Genomic DNA, 18,859 nt, shown 5'->3' on the forward strand with positions numbered 1-18,859 from the left:
CAATCATTTGCAAAGTCAGAAGTTTCATTATACTCCACATGACATTCTACAAATGAAAATAGCAATCAACTTTTTTTTTTTTTTTTTGGTCATTCAAACCTGGAAATTGTTCATCAGCCCATATTGACATGGTTCATGCCGACATCTTGAGAAGTCGTAGCCCAACCCACAGGCTGCTGAACCATTGCAGTTCATCCCAGAAATGATTGTGTCATTCATGCTTCCAGTGGCATCTCGGACCACACAGGCTCCTGGGGAAACAACCATGGCTTGTCATTTCTTTATAAGTGTTCTGCCCCCTATAAGGTTTTCTTCTGAAATCATAGTTTACTTTGAGTCTGAGCAGGTCCATTGCCATCCTCTCTTGTCATTCTGGGATCAGGTACCTGGAGGTTCCCATTCTCAGAGGCTTGAGAGCACCCCCTGTCTCTAACAAGCTGCCACTTCCACTGCCTTGGGTGCTTTAAGTCCAAGCTTTCACCTACCTCTTTAAGACACTTGGGGGTTGGAACCCTATTACTTTCTGAAATGCACATGGCAATGCTTTGCACATAATATGTATTCGATTCATATATCTGGTTTGGTACTACTGATCAGGTGTTTTGCAGGTAGAAGGATTTATTTTCTCAACGGTAAGAGAACCAAGGGGTAGCATTATTGAATTCGGTAATTAAGAGAACTGAGCCCTTGTTTTCAACTAATGATAGTCCTTTCATAATTATTTAAACATAGCTATAATTCTACTTTATATAGAATTTTAATGGTTTAAATAATAAAGAAATGGGGGATAAAATATTAAGATTTCCTTGGTACTATTAATGGTCAAATAATATTCTATCAAATATCAGTGTATTCCATTATTTTTATACATTTTGGTATTTCTGTTATTTTCTACTATAAACATTCTATGATGAACACCTTTGTACACAAAATTTCCTTCCATATTTCAACATATTTCTCTAGGGTAGATTCCTAGAAATGGAGTTATGAACTTTTTAAAGATTCTTGATAGATATTTTAATTACTGACTTTCCTTAGGAATTTTATAACTATAATCTCTGCCACTATGTATTTGATAGAATTATTGAAATATATGACTATACATGGGATATATGTAGAAACTTTTCTGAACCACCTGAAGGATACATGTTTTGCAAACTAAATCCCAACCAATGAAACTGTTCATTTTGCAATTCCAACTCCAGCCAGTAGGAGTCATCATCCCTTGCTATTAACTTCAAGAGAGGTCTCAGTGACAGGTACCCTGTCAGGTGGTAATCTTTCTCTGGTGATGCAATTCGTACAAGGGCCCATTCTCTCCCTTGTACAGGGAGAGACTGCTTAAACAGTTGAAATCATGGATGTTGGTTACCAAGCAAAACTATCCATTCTAGATTTTACCTTTATGCTTTGTTCTTTTATGTTGAGCTGACTTTTCTGAATCATATATTTTGGCTTCTGCATTATACAACTCCCCAAATTTCAGTGAAGCCAAGCCATGGACCATGACTAATGACAGGCTATAGACCTCATGACAATCCTCCTCTCCAGGGAAAAGCACAGAAACAGATTTTCCGCCCCAGGCAAAAACTGAAAGATTCTCTGAAATCAGGTCTATAACTTTACTCATTCCTTCATTTTTACTTCATGTGAGATAGAAAACCATTTGGGAAATTTAACTTAAGGTGATTTCAATGTCATTTAAAAATGTGTCAATTTTCTAAAGTATTGGAATAAAATCTCTTTACATGTAACTAAACTTGAAAATGCCACAGCAATATAGCTAACATTATCCATTTTCCTCAAATAAGAGACAGTGAGAGGAGCAAGAATCTAAGTTAACTGTTTTGCTTTTTTCTCCACAAACCAAAGTAAGATAAATGCAGTTCCCCAATTTCCTTTAAGTAGAGGACTACTGGGATGTGCCCTTCAGCAAAATGGTCATCCGGGCTTCTGCAGTGGGGAACTATATTCTGTGCAGTGCATAGAAAAGAGTTTTCTTCTCTGAATGTTCCACATTGCTTCCTCTCCTACTATGGTATAAGCATGAAGTGACCCCCAACCAGGAGGAGGTGTGGCTGCAGGCACCAGGTGGAATGAAAGTCAGCTTAGGAACAGCAGGTGTATTCACATATTTTCTGTTCACTGAGCAATGTGGGGGCTGGCCACCCACACTGCTGGCAGCTGGGTCTTGTTCTGATTTCCTGCCAACTAGTGACAGTGACATTTCCATATTAGGGACAGTTAGTGCAAGGAGGAGATACAGTCATCAATTCTAGATCTTTCATATTTTCCTAAGCCTTTTTGTTTTTGTCTTGTTTTGCTTTTGGCTTCTTCTCTCTGGCTGTTTCTCACCTCCCTCCCAAGACAAGGGAGGTGGGTGCTGGATGGGTGCAAAACATCTTTGGCAGGGGGGATTATCACCTAGAGTAGCTAAATTGGATTGTCTTTGTGTTCAGGCAGAATGACAATCTTATTAACTCTATCCTAGCCCTGACCCCGAGACACCTATATTATGGCTTAATTGCATTCAAACCCCTACAGCATCCAGAGGGGAATAAAAATGTTGTCTTTAAAAAAAACTTTCTACTTATGATCCATTGAAAGCCCACTGGACATGAAAGGACTAGACTCCTTGTAATTCTGGAATTCTTACACCAAAGACATACAACTTACCTACACAAATAGCAACTCCTATGTAGGCAACAGTGGTGATGAAAATGGCCAGCATGGTTCCTCTGGGGATGGCATCTTGGGGATCCTTTGAAAAAATAATGTGGTGGGATGAAGAGACAACGTAATAAGAAACAAATGACTTGGGGTTATTACTATATTTCAAATTTTTCATCTACCCTTCCTGAGGCACATTGTAAAGAAAAGATCAAGCAAATGGCAAAATGGTGAGCTTGAGTTTTTTTCTGGAGGTGTTCACGTGTTCAGAGTGAATAAAGAAACCTCTAGATCTTTGTGCTGAATGAAAGAGATCGCTAACTGTCCAGGACGGAGTTTTTATAGAAAAGTAAACTAGTTAGATCACTCACTAATGCATCTCCCTCCCTTTTATCCCCTGGGAATTTCATGCAGATGTATCCGACCTTAAAGTATTAGGGGAAAGACCCCAAACACACCCCACACATTGATACACATCGAGAATATCTGTGTGTTTGTGTGTGTGTGTGTGTGTGTATTAGTTTTGTACCAAGCATAGGCTTGCTTAAAAAAAATAACTTTTAAGCAAAAAGGATGATGTACTAAATTCTCCAAACCCTCAAATTTCCCTTTTGGAATCTAGTTCAGGAATGACTGCAATGGGAGATATTTGATTTTCATAAGCAGGCATAAAGAAAGAGGCAAATTTAAGCTTATACCAGAAAATGGGCTTTTCTCTTGCTTATGAATGTATATAAATTCACTGAGCTGAGCTGACATCATATATAATATACCATTTTATATCCCATTTTGGGGGCTAAGTCATATCATAATCAATTTCCACACAGCATAACTTCTAAATAATTGAATTCAACTTAACAGGGATTATTAAATAGAGATTTTAATGTATTCATTGCTTATACAGGACAATGCCTGGCATATAGTAGGAGTCAATAAATATCGAATTGAAGGAGGCACAATCTCGGTAGATATTAGTTCCCCCACCAAAGGACCTGAGATTTATCAATACAAATAAGCAGTAAATGCAGCCAAAGTTTGAGATTTTTTGTTTTTGTTTTTAACTTAAATCTGCTGATCAAATCCATCAGAGAGGGAAAAGAAAAAAAAGGGGGGGGCGCCTGGGTGCCTTAGTAGGTTAAGTGTTGACTTCTGCTCAGGTCATGATCTCACAGTCTGTAGGTTCGAGCCCCTGGTCGGGTTCTATGCTGACAGCTTGGAGCCTGGAGCCTGCTTCAGATTCTTGTCTCCCTCTCTCTGCCCCTCCCCCACTCATGCCCTCCCTCTCTCTCTCTCTCTCTCTCTCTCTCTCTCTCTCTCTGTGTCTCTCTCAAAAAATAAATAAACATTAAAAAAAAACCACAACTCATTAGAGAGGCCAAGTCATGGTAAATGTAAACCCAACCTCACAGATGGAAATAAAATATACAAACAAATTTTCCCCTAATGGGAGTATGCCAGTCCTATGGAGCCACTATGTGATCATTAATTCCTCCCCATTCTTTTAGGAATGTCTGCCCAGGGGAGTTAAGATGGTGGAGTAGTAAGGGACCCTGAGCTTGTCTCGTCCCTGAAATGCAGCTAGATCAGCATCAAACCATTTTGAACACCCAGGAAATTGATCTGAGAATTAATGCAACAACCCTGCATAATTGGAGCCAGTGAATTTGGCAGGTACACGGTGTGGAGAAGTGAATTGGGGGGGGGAGAGAAAAGCTATAGAGCCACAGAGGGTAAGGATCCATTTTCATGGAGAAATGACAGAGAAAGAGAAAGGCAGAGAGTGAAGTGCATGGGGATCACACAAGAAAAGCACTCCCCCGAAAGTAACTGGAGAGAGAGAGAGAGAGAGGGGAAATACTCGCAGGGGATTGAACAAGAAATCTGTTCCTCAAAACCACTAAAGGAGAGAAAGGAGAGGGTTTCAATACCACCAAGATTCTATAAACAGTGGAGCTCAGAGTCTGAAGTTTCAAGCTCAGTGCCTGGCATTGCTTTGGTGAAAAAGTAGGGTGAATCCCCAGGAGCAGGCAGCATGGTCTGAAGGGTCACATGGGAAGAAGCAGTTTCCCTGATTGGATAGCATTTGGTAGAAGCCATATGGCCTCCCCACAGGCATAGGTCCCAACAGACCCCAGGGAGTGGCCACGTTTAATGATATTAGAACAAAGATGCCAGAGGACAGCAAAACCTGGTGCCAGTTGTATGTTGTGATTTGCCATAAACTCTGGGTGTCTGCCACTGCACGATAGCAGGAACGTTCTCTGGGGCAAGCCAGCACCCGGCCATTGCTCAGTGAGATCCTCCCCCAGAGAGTCCTCCAGAAAACCATGGGAGTTTCTGAAGTGTGGGGTTTAGAAACACAGCCCCATTTGAGATAAAACTCTGGAGGGAAGTGCTACCTGGCAGGCAGGCAGCTTGGACGCAAACAGGGTAGAGGCAGGATGAGACAGAAGCTTGAGACAAAGGAGGATGCTTGATTGTGGGCTGGTTGAGGGCATGGTGTTCCTGCACCAGAGACTAAGGAGCTGAGTGAAGCCATTTTCACTTCTAGCGTGCACACATGTATCAACCTCAGTAAGCTAAGCAGCACCACTAAGTGCATAACAGAGCTACTACACCAAGCCCTGCCCACCTGAACCCTCCAGGCATATCCCCCAGAAGACCAACACAAATCCCTTCCACCTGTTTATTAATTTACGTACTATAGTGTGCTGCAAAGTTTCAGTTCTAGGGGAAACTGGATGTAACTTCATTTGGGTTTCATTTTGTTTGCTGGTTTGTTTATTTGTTTGTTTTATTTTTAATTTTTAACTTTTTTTCCTTTCTCTTTTCCCAAAGAAAAAATAAAGGAGTTCATGACCACTAAATCAGCCCCACAAGAAATTTTAAGAGGGACTCTTTGAGTGGAGAAAAGACAAAACAAAACAAAAAAGACCAAAAGCAGCAAAGAATAGAAAGGACCAGAGAACATCACCAGAAACATCAAATGTACAGGCAACACAATGGCAATAAATTCATTAACTTTCAATAATCACTCTAAATGTAAATGGACTAAGTGATCCAATAAAAAGACGTAGGGTATCAGAATGGATAAAAAAAAAAATAAGACCCATCTATATGCTGCCTACATATAGACAAGAGACTCATTTTAGACCTAAAGACATCTACAGATTGAAAGTAAGAGGATGGAGAACCATCTATCATACTAATGGAGCTCAAAGGATAACCAGAATAGCCATAGTTATATCAGACAAACTAGATTTTAAAACAAAGACTGGAATAAGGGATGAAAAAGGGCATTATATCATCATTAAGGGGTCTATCCACCAAGAAGATCTAACAATTATAAATATTTATGCACAAAACTTAAAGCACCCAAATATATAAATCAATTAATAACAAACATAAAGAAACTCATTGGTAACAATACCATCATAGTAGGGGACTTCAACACCCCACTAACAGTAATGGAAAGATCATCTAAGCAGAAAATCAACAAGGGAACAATGGCTTTGAATGACACACTGGAGCAGACGACTTAACAGATATATTCAGAACATTTAATCCTAAAGCAGTAGAATACACATTCTTCTTGAGTTCACATGGAACATTCTCCAAAATAGATCACATACTGGGTCACAAATCAGCCCTCAACAAGTACAAAAATATTGATATCATACTATGCATATTTTCAGACCACAATGCTATGAAACTTGAAATCAATAACAAGAAAAAAATTGTAAAGACCACAAACACTTGGAGATTAAAGAATATCCTACTAAAGAATGAATGGGTTAAACAACAATTTAAGAGGAAATTAAAAAGTACATGGAAGCCAATGAAAAGGAAAACATGACCATCTAAAACCTCTGGGATGCAGCAAAGGCAGTCATAAAAAGGAAGTATATAGCAATCCAGGGCTTCCTAAAGAAGGAAGAAAGGTCTCAAATACACAACATAACCTTACACCTTAAAAGCTAGAAAAAGAACATCAAAGACAGCCCAAAACCAGCAGAAGAGGGAAATAATAAACATTAGAGCAGAAATCAATGATATCAAAATTAAAAGAAAAATAGTAGAACAGATCAACAAAACCAGGAGCTGGTTCTTTGAAACAATTAACAAAATTGATAAACCCTTAGCTAGATTTATCAAAAAGAAAAAGGAAAGAACCCAAGTAAATAAAATCATGAATGAAAGAGCAGAGGGGTGCCTGGGTGGTGTAGTTGTTTAAGCATCCAACTCTTGATCTCTGCTCGGGTCATAATCTCACAGTTTGTGAGTCTGAGCCTTATGTCAGGCTCTGCACTGATGATGTAGAGCCTGTTTGGGATGTCTCTCCTTCTCTTTTCCCCTCCTCTCTCTCTTTCTCTCTCTCAAAATAAATAAATAGGGGCGCCTGGGTGGCTCAGTCGGTTAAGCGGCCAACTTCGGCTCAGGTCGTGATCTCACGGTCCGTGAGTTTGAGCCCCGCGTCAGGCTCTGTGCTGACAGCTCAGAGCCTGGAGCCTGTTTCGGATTCTGTGTCTCCCTCTCTCTGACCCTCCCCCATTCATGCTCTGTCTCTCTCTGTCTCAAAAATAAATAAACGTTAAATAAATAAATAAATAAATAAATAAATAAATAAATAAATAAAATTTTAACAAAGAGTGATCACAACCAACACTGTAGAAATACAAACAAAAATAAGAGAACATTATGAGCAATTATATGCCAACAAACTGGGCAATCTGGAAGAAATGGACAAATTCCTAGACATATCCTACCAAAACTGAAACAGGAAGAAGTAAAAAATTTGAACAGACCCATAACCAGTAAAGAAATTGAATCAATAATCAAAAATCTCTGAATAAACAAGGGTCCCAGGCTGCATGGCTTTCCAGGCGCATTCTAACAAACACTTAAAGAAGAGTTAACACCTATTCTCTTGAAGCTGTTTCACAAAATAGAAATGGAGGGAAAACTTCCAAAGTCATCTATGAGACCAGCATTGCCTCGATTCCATAACCAGATAAAGACTCCAATAAAAAGGAGAACTACAGACCAATCTCCTTGATGAACATGTATGCAAAAATTCTCAAAAAGATACTAGCAAATGGAATCCAACAATACATTAAAAGCAGTAATCACCATGATCAAGTGGTGTTTATTCTTGAGCTTCAGGGGTGGTTCAACATCCACAAATCAATATATCACATTAATAAAAGAAAGGATGAGAACCACATGATCCTCTCAATAGATGCAAAAAAGCATTTGACAAAATACAGCATCCTTTCCTGATAAAAACCCTCAAAAAGTAGGGATAGAAGGAACATACCTCAAGATCATATATGAAAGATCTACAGCTAATATCATCCTTAATGGAGAAAAACTGAGAGCTTTCCCTCTAAGGTCAGGAACACAATAAGCATGTCTATACTCACCACTGTTGTACAACATAGTGTTGGAAGTCCTAGCCTCAACAATCAGACAACAAAAAGAAACAGAAAATATCAAAATTGGAAGGATTTGCTCTTTGCAGATGACATGATATTCTGTTTGGAAAACCCAAAAGACTCCACCAAAGAACTGCTAGAACTGATACATGAATTCAGAAAATTTATATCAAAGGATATAAAATCAACATATAGAAATCAGCTGCATTTCTATACACCAATAATGAAGCAGCAGAAAGAGAAATCAAGGAATTTATCCCATTTACAATTGTACCTAAAACCATAAAATACCTAGGAATAAACCTAACCAAACAGGTACAAGATCTATACACTGAAAACTAAAGAAAGCTTATAAAAGAAACTGAAGAAAACACAAAGAAATGAAAAAACATTCCATGTTCATGGATCAGAAGAACAAACATTGTTGAAATGTTGTTACTGTCCAAAGCAATCTACACATTCATTGCAATCCCTACCAAAATAACACCAGCATTTTTCACAGAAGTAGAACAAACAATTCTAAAATTTGTATGGAACCAGGAAAGACCCCGGATAGTTAAAATCATGTTGCAAAAGAAAACCAAAACTGGAGGTACCACAATTCTGGACTTCAATCTGTATTCCAAAGCTGTAATCACCAAGGCAGTATGGTGCACATAGATCAATGGAACAGAATAGAGAACCCAGATTGGACCCATAAATGTATGGCCAACTAATCTTTGACAAAGCAAGAAAGAATATCCAATGGAAAAACAGGTCTTTTCAGCCAATGACGTTGGGAAAACTGGACAACAACATGTAGAAGGATGAGCCTGGACCACTTTCTTACACCATACACAAAAATGAACTCAAAATAGATGAAAGACCCAAATGCGAGACAGGAAACCATCAAAATCCTAGAGGAGAAAACAAACAGCAACCTCTTTGACCTCAGCCACAGCAACTTCTTATTAGAAATGACTCTGGAGGCAAGGGAAACAAAAGCAAAAATAAACTGTTGGGATTTCATCAAGATAAAAAGCTTTTGCACAGTAAAGGAAACAATCGACAAAACTAAAAGGCAACCAACAGAATGGGAGAAGATATTTGGAATTGACATATCTGATTAATGGCTAGTATCAAAAATCTATAACGAATTTATCAAACTCAACACCAAAAAACAAATATTCCAGTGAAGAAATGAACAGAAGACATGAATAGACACTTTTCCAAAGAAGACATCCAGATGGCTAACAGACACATGAAAAGATGCTCAGCATCACTCATCATCAGGGAAATACCAATCAAAACAATATTGAGATACCACCTTGTACCAGTCAGAGTGACTAAAATTAACAATTCAGGAAACAACAGATGTTGGCGAGGATACAGAGAAAGGGGAACACTTTTGCATTATTGTTGGGAATGCAAACTGGTGCAGCCACTCTGGAAAACAGTATAGAGGTTCCTAAAAAATTTAAAATGGGCTACCCTATGACCCAGAAATTGCACCATGAGGTATTTATCCAAAGATACAAAAATGCTGATTCAAAGGGGCACATGCACCCCAATGTTTATAATAGCACTATCAACAATAGCCAAATTATGGAAAGAGCCCAAATGTCCATCAATTGACAAATGGATAAAGAAGATGTGGTGTGTGTATATATATATATATATATATATATATACACACACACACAATGGAGTATTACTCAGCAATCAAAAAGAATGAAATCTTGCCATTTGCAACAATGCGGATGGAACCAGAATGTATTATGCTAGGCAAAATAAGTCAGTCAGAGAACGATAAATATAATATGATTTCACTCATATGTATAATTTAAGAGACAAAAGAGATAAACATAGGGAAAGGGAAGGAAAAATAAGATAAAAACAGAGAGGGAGACAAACCATAAGAGACTTGAATATAGAGAAAAAACTGAGGGTTGCTGTAGGGAAGATGGGTGGGGGGGATGTACTAAATGGGTGATGGGTGTTACCATCACTTGTTGGTATTTGCTGGGATGAGCACTGGTTGTTATATGTAAGTGATGAATCACTAAATTCTACTCCTAAAACCATTATTACACTATATGTTAACTAACTTACATTTAAATAAAATTTAAAAATAAAAAATAAAAAAAAGGAGTATCTGCCCATAGGGTTGGTTCTGCTACATGTATACCCAGCCTTCTCCTTCCGAACTATTATCTCCAAAAGTGATTTCAGCTAATAGATGCAGTTGAGCAACACATCAAAAGAGAAATACAATTGTGGTTGAAATGGGTCCCTCTCAATCTCCCAATTCATGCTATATTTCAAGTTTTATTTTATAGATTAACTATTTCTTATGATCTGAGTGGAATGCAAAGATTAAGTGAATAAAGGCAATATTAATTTAAGTGGGAATAAAGAAATATATGTAAGGATAAAAGGTGTGGCAATAAAAGGCAGTTGTGTACCTAAAACATGAAAACTTTGTTCTTATGTAGAACGATCTGCTACAAACTGTGAAATTACTTACTTAGAATATACATGAGAGTAGACTGGACCCAGTATAAACAAGGATGTCAGTATCTTAATAATCATATATTCACATTGTCTGCTCTGGCTCCCTTTCTCCTAGACAGGGACCGGGACTTTGACAAATTCTTAGTTTTTACTTTAAATGTTAGTTTCCATCTCCCCAGCAGTTACCTAAAAATCGAACCTTCTTTAACCTTTTTTAAATTAAATATTATATATATTTTTTCTTAAGATAGAATACACAGCAATCCATTAGACTGCTGCTTTTGGAGTGTCAACCACATCCTAATCTTGCATCTCTGAAACCACATCTTAACTGTCTTGATTAGATTTGGGTACCCCCCAAATCTTCTCCTAGGAACATATTCACAGATTATGCATTAGTGAGTTAACAAATGGAAAGTTCAGGGTGGGAACTTTGTAGCATTCCCTTAGGCCAACACTTGTTGACTGTCACTGGCAGCCTGAAGTGCCATCCTGTGAAGGATTCTGAGGCTGTGAACAGAGGTAATATCTTGCATATCCCTATAGTGTGTAAATAATACATGCTTACTAATCTGAAATAAATCTATTATGTTGTGATATTTCTGATTTCACTCAGAGAAATACAGGCCACTCTGGCTTTTGGTCATGTTAATTATTATTTCTCAAAGTGTTCTCCTTTCTAGATCTTCATGACCCCATTCTCTATTGAGTTCTCTTACCTCTTAGATAGCTCTTTCCCTTTTTCTTCATGGACTCCTTTTCTACCATTAATATTTTGAGGGTCCCTGGGCACTGTCTTGGTTCTTCTCTCTCTTCTCTTTGCACAGACCTGGATGAACTCATCCACACCATGGCTCCCAGTCCTGTCCAAGATCCTTTTCAGAGCTCCAGACTCATGAATCTAGTAACCCACTAGACGTGTCCACTCTGATGTCCTTTTGCTATTGCAACCTCAATGGCCAAATCTGAGCTTCTTTTTCCTCATCAGTTACAGCATGGAATCAATCAGTAGGTTGCACCCAGTATTCAAAGAATACGATAGAATAGAACTGATGTGACAATATCAGAAGATACCATTATTAATAAAGAACTGTTTGGAGAAAATTTATATGTGTGCACTTGATTTGATGTATAATGTTTTCTGCCTGCAGATCATAGTAGAAAACACTCTTTCCATTTCTTCTCCTAACCCTAACAAAAGCTAACCTCTTTGATCCATTCCCCCTGCTATGGTCTTAATTTAGACTCATGCCATCTCTTGTCCAGAGCTGTAATATCTTTTAACTGGTCTTCCTGACTCCAGTCTCCCTACCTATCACCCCCTACCCTTTATTCCATCCTTACAAGCTGCTAGAAGGCTCTCTCTAAAACACGTTACTCCCTGACCTATGTTCATTAGTGTCTCTAGCTAGTTTTGGGATAATACACAAACTCCCTTTTCTGTAGTCTAAAGAATCTCTGAGTTCTATTTAATAGTATATAGTCATGTATGTGTTGAAAGTTAAGCTTAATTGAAAAATCACCAAATATTTTTATGCAGAAAGAAAGCAACTTTTTACAATACTATGACCACAAATGCCCTGAAAATCATGACAGGACATCCTCTGCAGATATATTCTAGTTCTTTGCTTACTCCCAAGGTGTCAGGACACACAGCAGATCCTTTATAAATATGTTTATTAAAGTGTTGCTAAAACTATTTTACTTGCATACTGTACCCCACATAAAAACTAATTTTCATCAGCAGCATCTTTCTCTGTGCCTTTCTCTATTCCATTCCATCTACTCCAAATGTCCCTCTCTTCTTTGTTCTGTAGATGAGCCCCTATCTGTCCCTTGAAATTTGGATTGAATGTCCCCCTCCTCTGAAACCCTTCCCTTACTGTTTCAGGGACAGGAAATAACTGTAAATATAAAAAAAACAATCTGATTTAAAATGGGTAGTTGAGGGGCGCCTGGGTGGCGCAGTCGGTTAAGCGTCCGACTTCAGCCAGGTCACGATCTCGCGGTCCGTGAGTTCGAGCCCCACGTCAGGCTCTGGGCTGATGGCTCAGAGCCTGGAGCCTGTTTCCGATTCTGTGTCTCCCTCTCTCTCTGCCCCTCCCCCATTCATGCTCTGTCTCTCTCTGTCCCAAAAATAAATAAACGTTGAAAAAAAAAATTAAAAAAAAAAAATAAAATGGGTAGTTGATCTGAATAGACATTTCTCAACAGAAGACATACAGATGGCCTTCAGACATATGAAAAGATGCTCAACATCACTCAGCATCAGGGAAATGTAAATCAAAACCACAATGAGGGGAGGGGCCAAGATGGCAGAACAGCATGTAAGTTTTTTTTTTTTTGCGTCTCCCATCCACAAAATACAGCCAGATCAACACTAAACCATCCTGCACACCTAGAAAACTGATTTGACGATTAACACAACAATCTGTACAACCTGAACCACAGAACTCAGCAGGTACCCGGCACAGAGAAGTGAACTGCGGGGGAGAGAAAACACACTGAGGGCAAGGAGCTGTTTTTGTTTGCAGAGAGAGGACAGAGACCGGGACGGGGAGAGTTCAGGAAATCACCCCCCCCCCCCGGCAAAAGCAACCAGAGAGAAAGTGGAAAAGTGGAAACAGCCAAAGGGACCAATCAAAAAAGGGAGAAGGGAGAAAGGAGAAAGGACAGGGTTTAAATTCCATTAAGACTCTATAAACAGTGTGAGCACAGAGTCTGAAACTCCATAGTTCAATACCTGGTGGTGCTCTGGTGAGAAGGGGGAAAACCCAGGAGCAGAGTGAGCTCCAGGGGTCCTTGGGACACACCCCCTGCTTGGAGGACATTTGGTAGAGGCAAAGACCTGAGAGAAGAACCACATTGGCTGGTACTGGAACAAGGAAATTAAAGGTGAAGATTGGTGCCAGATGTGTGTTGTGACTTACCATAATCCTTGAAACATTGCTGCTAGATGATTGCATGAGCTTTTTCTGAGTCGGGCTGGCACCCAGCTGCAGTTTCTGGGCATCGGCAGCAGTGCTATCCCTGGAATGTTCCTGGGTGTGGCCAGCACCAGCCATTGCTTGGTGAGACCCTCCCCCAGAGGATCTGAGCGGGTCAAAGCCACAGTCTCTCAGAAGTGAGGGGTTGGGAAACACAGCCACATCTGAGATAAAACCTGGGAGGGAGGTGCCTCCTGGCAACCTAATGGTTTGGTTATGGACAGTGTAAAAGCAGGGAGTGGATGGAAGCCAGAGACAAAGGACAGGTGGGGAGAACAGAGTTCCAGTACTAGAGACTGGGTAGCTGGGTGACGCCATTTTCACCCCTCCCACGCATGTGCATACACTCCTACAAGCACCAAAACAATCCACCCCAGTAAGCTAAGCAGTGCCGTCTAGTGGAGAATGGACCCATTACACTAAGCCTGCCCAACTGGGCCAACGTCACTATAGGAACATAAGTCTCTCCACCTGCTTAGTTTACAACTATAAAGTCCTTCATAGTTTGACTTCTAGGGGAAAATGATGTAATTTCAATCATATTTTAGTATGTTTGCTGATCCATCTATTTCTTTTCTTTTTCATTTCTTTTCTTTTTCTTGAATATAGAAAGAGAAAAAAATTATTTTTACTTTCATTTTTTATTAAAAATATTTTTGTTTAATTTTTTCTACTATATTATTTAATTTTTGTAAATTTTTCAAATTTTACTTCCATCATTTCATTTTATTTTATTTCATTGTATACCTTTTTTCAAATTTTCAAACGTTTTCCTTTTTTTTTGTTCCCTTTTTTTCTAATCTAGCAAGCTCCTTTCATCAACCAGACCAAAACAAACCTAGGATTTAGCATCATTTATTTTATTTTGTGAGTGTGTGCTGTTTTTAATTTTTTATTTTAATTTTTTTTACCTTATTAATTCCTTTTCTTCCTTCAAAATGATGAAATGAAGGAATTCAGCCCAAAATAAACAGCATGAAGAAATGACAGCCAAGGACTTAATCCACACAGATACAAGCAATATGTCTGTTCCAGAATTTAGAATCATGATAATAAGAATACTAGCTGGGTTTGAAAATAGATTAGAATCCCCTTCTGTGGAGATAAAAGAAGCAAAATGTAGTCAGCATGAAATAAAAAATGCTATACCTGAGCTGTAATCTCTAATGGATGATACGACGGCAAGGATGGATAAGGCAGAGCAGCAAATCAACGATATACAGGACAAACTTATGGACAATACTGAAGCAGAAAAAAAGAGGGAGCCTAAGGCAAAAGAGCATGATTTAACAATTAGAGAAATCAGTGACTCATTAAAAAAGGAACATCAGAATCATAGGGGTCCCAAAGACAAAGAGAGAGAAAAAGGGGTAGAAGGGTTATGTGAGCAAATCATGAAAGAAAACTTTCCTAACGTGGGGAAAGACACAGACATCAAAGTCCAGGAAGCACAGAGGACTCCCATTAGATTCAACAAAAACCAACCATCAACAAGGCATATCATAGTCAAATTCACAAAACACTCAGGCAAGGAAAGAATCACGAAAGCAGCAAGGGAAAAAAAAAGTCCTTAACCTGCAACAGAAGACAGATCAGGTGTGCAGCAGACCTATCCACAGAAACTTGGCAGGCCAGAACGGAGTGGCAGGATATAGTCAATGTGCTGAATCAGAAGAATACACAGCCAAGAATTCTTTATCTAGCAAGGCTATCATTCAAAATAGAAAGAGAGACAAAAAGTTTCCCAAACAAAAATTAAAGAAGTTCGTGACCACTAAGTCAGCCCTGCAAGAAATTTTAAGGGGGACACTCTGAGGGGAGAAAAGATGGAAAAAAAAAACAACAAAAAGAAAGCAAAACAAAAAGACCAAGAGCAACAAAAACTAGAAAGTACCAGAGAACACCACCAGAAACTCCAATTCTACAAGCAACATGATGGCAATAAATTCGTATCCTTCAGTACTTACTGAAACGTCAATGACTAAATGCTCCAATCAAAAGACATAGGGTAACAGAATGGATAAGAAAACAAATCCACCTATATGCTCTTTACAAGAGACCCACTTTAGACCTAAAGTCACCTTCAGATTGAAAGTAAGGGGATGGAGAACCATCTATCATGCTAATGGTTGTCAAAAGAAAGCCAGAGTAGCCAAACTTATATCAGACAATCTAGACTTTAAAATAAAGACTGCATCATGAGATGAAGAAGGGCATTATATCATCATTAAGGGATCTATCCACCAAGAAGACCTAACAACTGTAAACATTTATGCTCCAAATTTGAAAGCATCCATATATATGAATCAGTTAATCACAAACATAAAGAAACTCATTGATAATAATACCATCATAGTAGGGGACTTCAACACCCCACTTACAGCAATGGAAACATCATCTAAACAGAAAATCAACTAGGAAACAATGGCTTTGAATGACACACTGGACCAGATGGACTTAACAGATACATTCAGAACATTTCATCTTAAAGCAGCAAAATACACATTCTTCTCCAGGGCACATGGAACATTCTCCAGAATAGATCACACAATGGGACACAAATCAACCCTCAACAAGTACAAAAAGTTCAAGATCATACTGTGCATATTTTCAGACCACAACGCTATGAAACTCAAAATCAACCACAAGAAAAAATTTGAAAAGGTCACAAGTACTAGGAGACTGAAGAACATCCTACTAAAGAATTAATGGGCTAACCAAGAAGTTAAAGAGGAAATTAAAGTACATGGAAGCCAATGAAAATTATAACACTCCAGCCCAAAACCTCTGGGACGCAGCTATAACAGGAAAGTATATAGCAATCCAGACCTTCCCAAAGAAGGAAGAAAGATCTCAGATACACAACCTAACATTATGCCTTAAAAAGCTGGAAAAAAAAACAGCAAATAAAACCCAAAACCAGCAAAAGACAGGAAATAAGAAAGATTAGAGCAGAAATTAATGCTATTGAAATAAAAAAAACCAGCAGAACAGATCAATAAAACCAGAAGCTGGTTCTTTGAAAGAATTAACAAAATTGATAAACCACTAGCCAGTTTGATCAAAAAGAAAAAGGCAAGGACCTAAATAAATAAAATCAAGAATGAAAGAGAAGAGATCACAGCCAACACAGCAGAAATAAAAACAATAAGAAAATATTATGAGCTATTATATGCCAATAAAATGGGCAATCTGGAAGAAATGGACAAATTCCTAGAAACATATACGCTACCAAAACTGAAACAGAAACAAATAGAAAATTTGAACAGACCCATAACCAGTAAGGAAATCAAATTAGTAATAAAAAATCTGCCAAAAAACAAGAGTCCAGGGCCAGATGGAAGGAAAACTTCCAAACTCTTTCTATGAAACCAGTATTACCTTGATTCCAAAACCAGACAAAGACCCCATTAAAAAGGTGAACTACAGACAAATTTCCCTGATGAACGTGGATGCAAAAATCCTCAGCAAGATATCAGTTAACCAGATCCAACAACACATTAGAAAAATTACTCACCACAACCAAGTGGGATTCTTACCTGGGATGCAGGGCTGGTTCAATATCCACAAGACAAATGATGTGATTCATCACATCAATAAAAGAAAGGACAAGAACCACATGATCCTCTCAACAGATGCAGAGATAGCATTTGACAAAATACAGCATCCTTTATTGATAAAAACCCTCAAGAAAGTAGGGATAGAAGGATCATACCTCCAGATCTTTAAAGCCATATATGAAAGAACCACCGCTAATATCATTCTCAATGGGGAAAAACTGAGAGCCTTCCCCCTAAGGTCAGCAACAAGACAGGGATGTCCACTCTCACCACTGCTATTCAACATAGGATTGGAAGTTTTAGTCTCAGCAATCAGACAATGCAAAGAAATAAAAGGCATCCAAATTGGCCAGGAGGAGGACAAACTTTCACTCTTCACAGACGACATAATACTCTATATGGAAAACCTTAAAGATGCCACCATAGAATTGTGAGAACTGATCCATGAATTCAGCAATTTGAAGGATGTAGAGTCAATGCACAGAAATCAGTTAAAATTCCTATACACCAACAATGAAGCAACAGAAAGAGAAATCGAGGAGTCGATCCCATTTACAATTGCACCAAAAACCATAAAATACCTAGGAATAAATCTAACCAAAGGGGTGAAAAACTTATACACTGCAAACTATAGAAAGATTATGAAAGAAATTGAAGAAGACACAAAAAAATGGAAAAAGATTCCATGCTCCTGGATAGGAATAACAAATATTGTTAATATGTCAATACTACCTAAAGCAATCCACATATTCAATGCAATCCCTATCAAAATAACACCAGCATTCTTCATAGAGTTAGAACAAACAATCCTAAAATTTGTATGGAACCAGAAAAGACCCCAAGATTGCCACAGCAATCTTGAAAAAGAAAACCAAAGCTGGAAGCATCACAATCCCAGACTTTAAGCTATCCTACAAAGCTGTAATCATCAAGACAGTATGTACTGGCACAAGAACAGACACTCAGATCAATGGAACAGAATAGAGAACCCAGAAATAGACCCAAACATATGGCCAACTAATCTTTGACAAAGCAGGAAAGAATATCAAATGGAATAAAGACAGTCTCTTCAGCAAGTGATGCTGGGAAAACTGGACAGCGACATGCAGAAAAATGAACCTGGACCACTTTCTTACACAACACACACACAAATAAACTCAGAATGGATGAAAGACCTAAACATAAGACAGGAAACCATCAAAATCCTTGAGGAGAAAGCAGGCAAAAACCTCTTTGACCTGGTCGCGGTAACTTCATACTCAACGCTTCTCCAGAAGCAAGGGAAACAAAAGCAAAAATGAACTATTGATAGTTCACTATTTTGACCTCATCAAAATAAAAAGCTTCTGTGCAATGAAGGATACAATCAGCAAAACTAAAAGGCAACAGGCGGAATGGGAAGAGATATTTGCAAATGATGAACCAGATAAAGATAGATTAGTATCCAAAATCTGTAGAGAATTTATTAAACTCAACACCCAAAAAACAAATAATCCAGTGAAGAAATGGGCAAAAGACATGAACAGACACTTCTCCAAAGACATCAGATGGCCAAACGACATATGAAAAAATGCTAAACATCACTCATCATCAGGGAAATACAAATCAAAACCACAATGAGATACCACCTCACAACTGTCAGAATGGCTAACATTAACAACTCAGGCAACAACAGATGTTGGCAGAAAGAGGATCTCTTTTGCACTGCTGATGG

The 18,859-nt window shown here is 38.5% G+C and overlaps 1 protein-coding gene across 1 annotated transcript in view; it reads right to left on the bottom strand.

Moving 5' to 3' along the window:
- Positions 1-18,859, bottom strand: part of SLC12A1 (solute carrier family 12 member 1) — a 102,710-nt gene that overhangs the window by 53,368 nt on the left and 30,483 nt on the right. Inside the window, 2 exon segments of the mRNA XM_030318241.1 lie at positions 100-251; positions 2,677-2,761. Coding sequence (XP_030174101.1) covers positions 100-251; positions 2,677-2,761 — 237 coding nt within the window.

This window comes from Lynx canadensis, chromosome B3, assembly GCF_007474595.2.
Source record: "Lynx canadensis isolate LIC74 chromosome B3, mLynCan4.pri.v2, whole genome shotgun sequence".
In the NCBI taxonomy this organism is placed as follows: Eukaryota; Metazoa; Chordata; class Mammalia; order Carnivora; family Felidae; genus Lynx; species Lynx canadensis.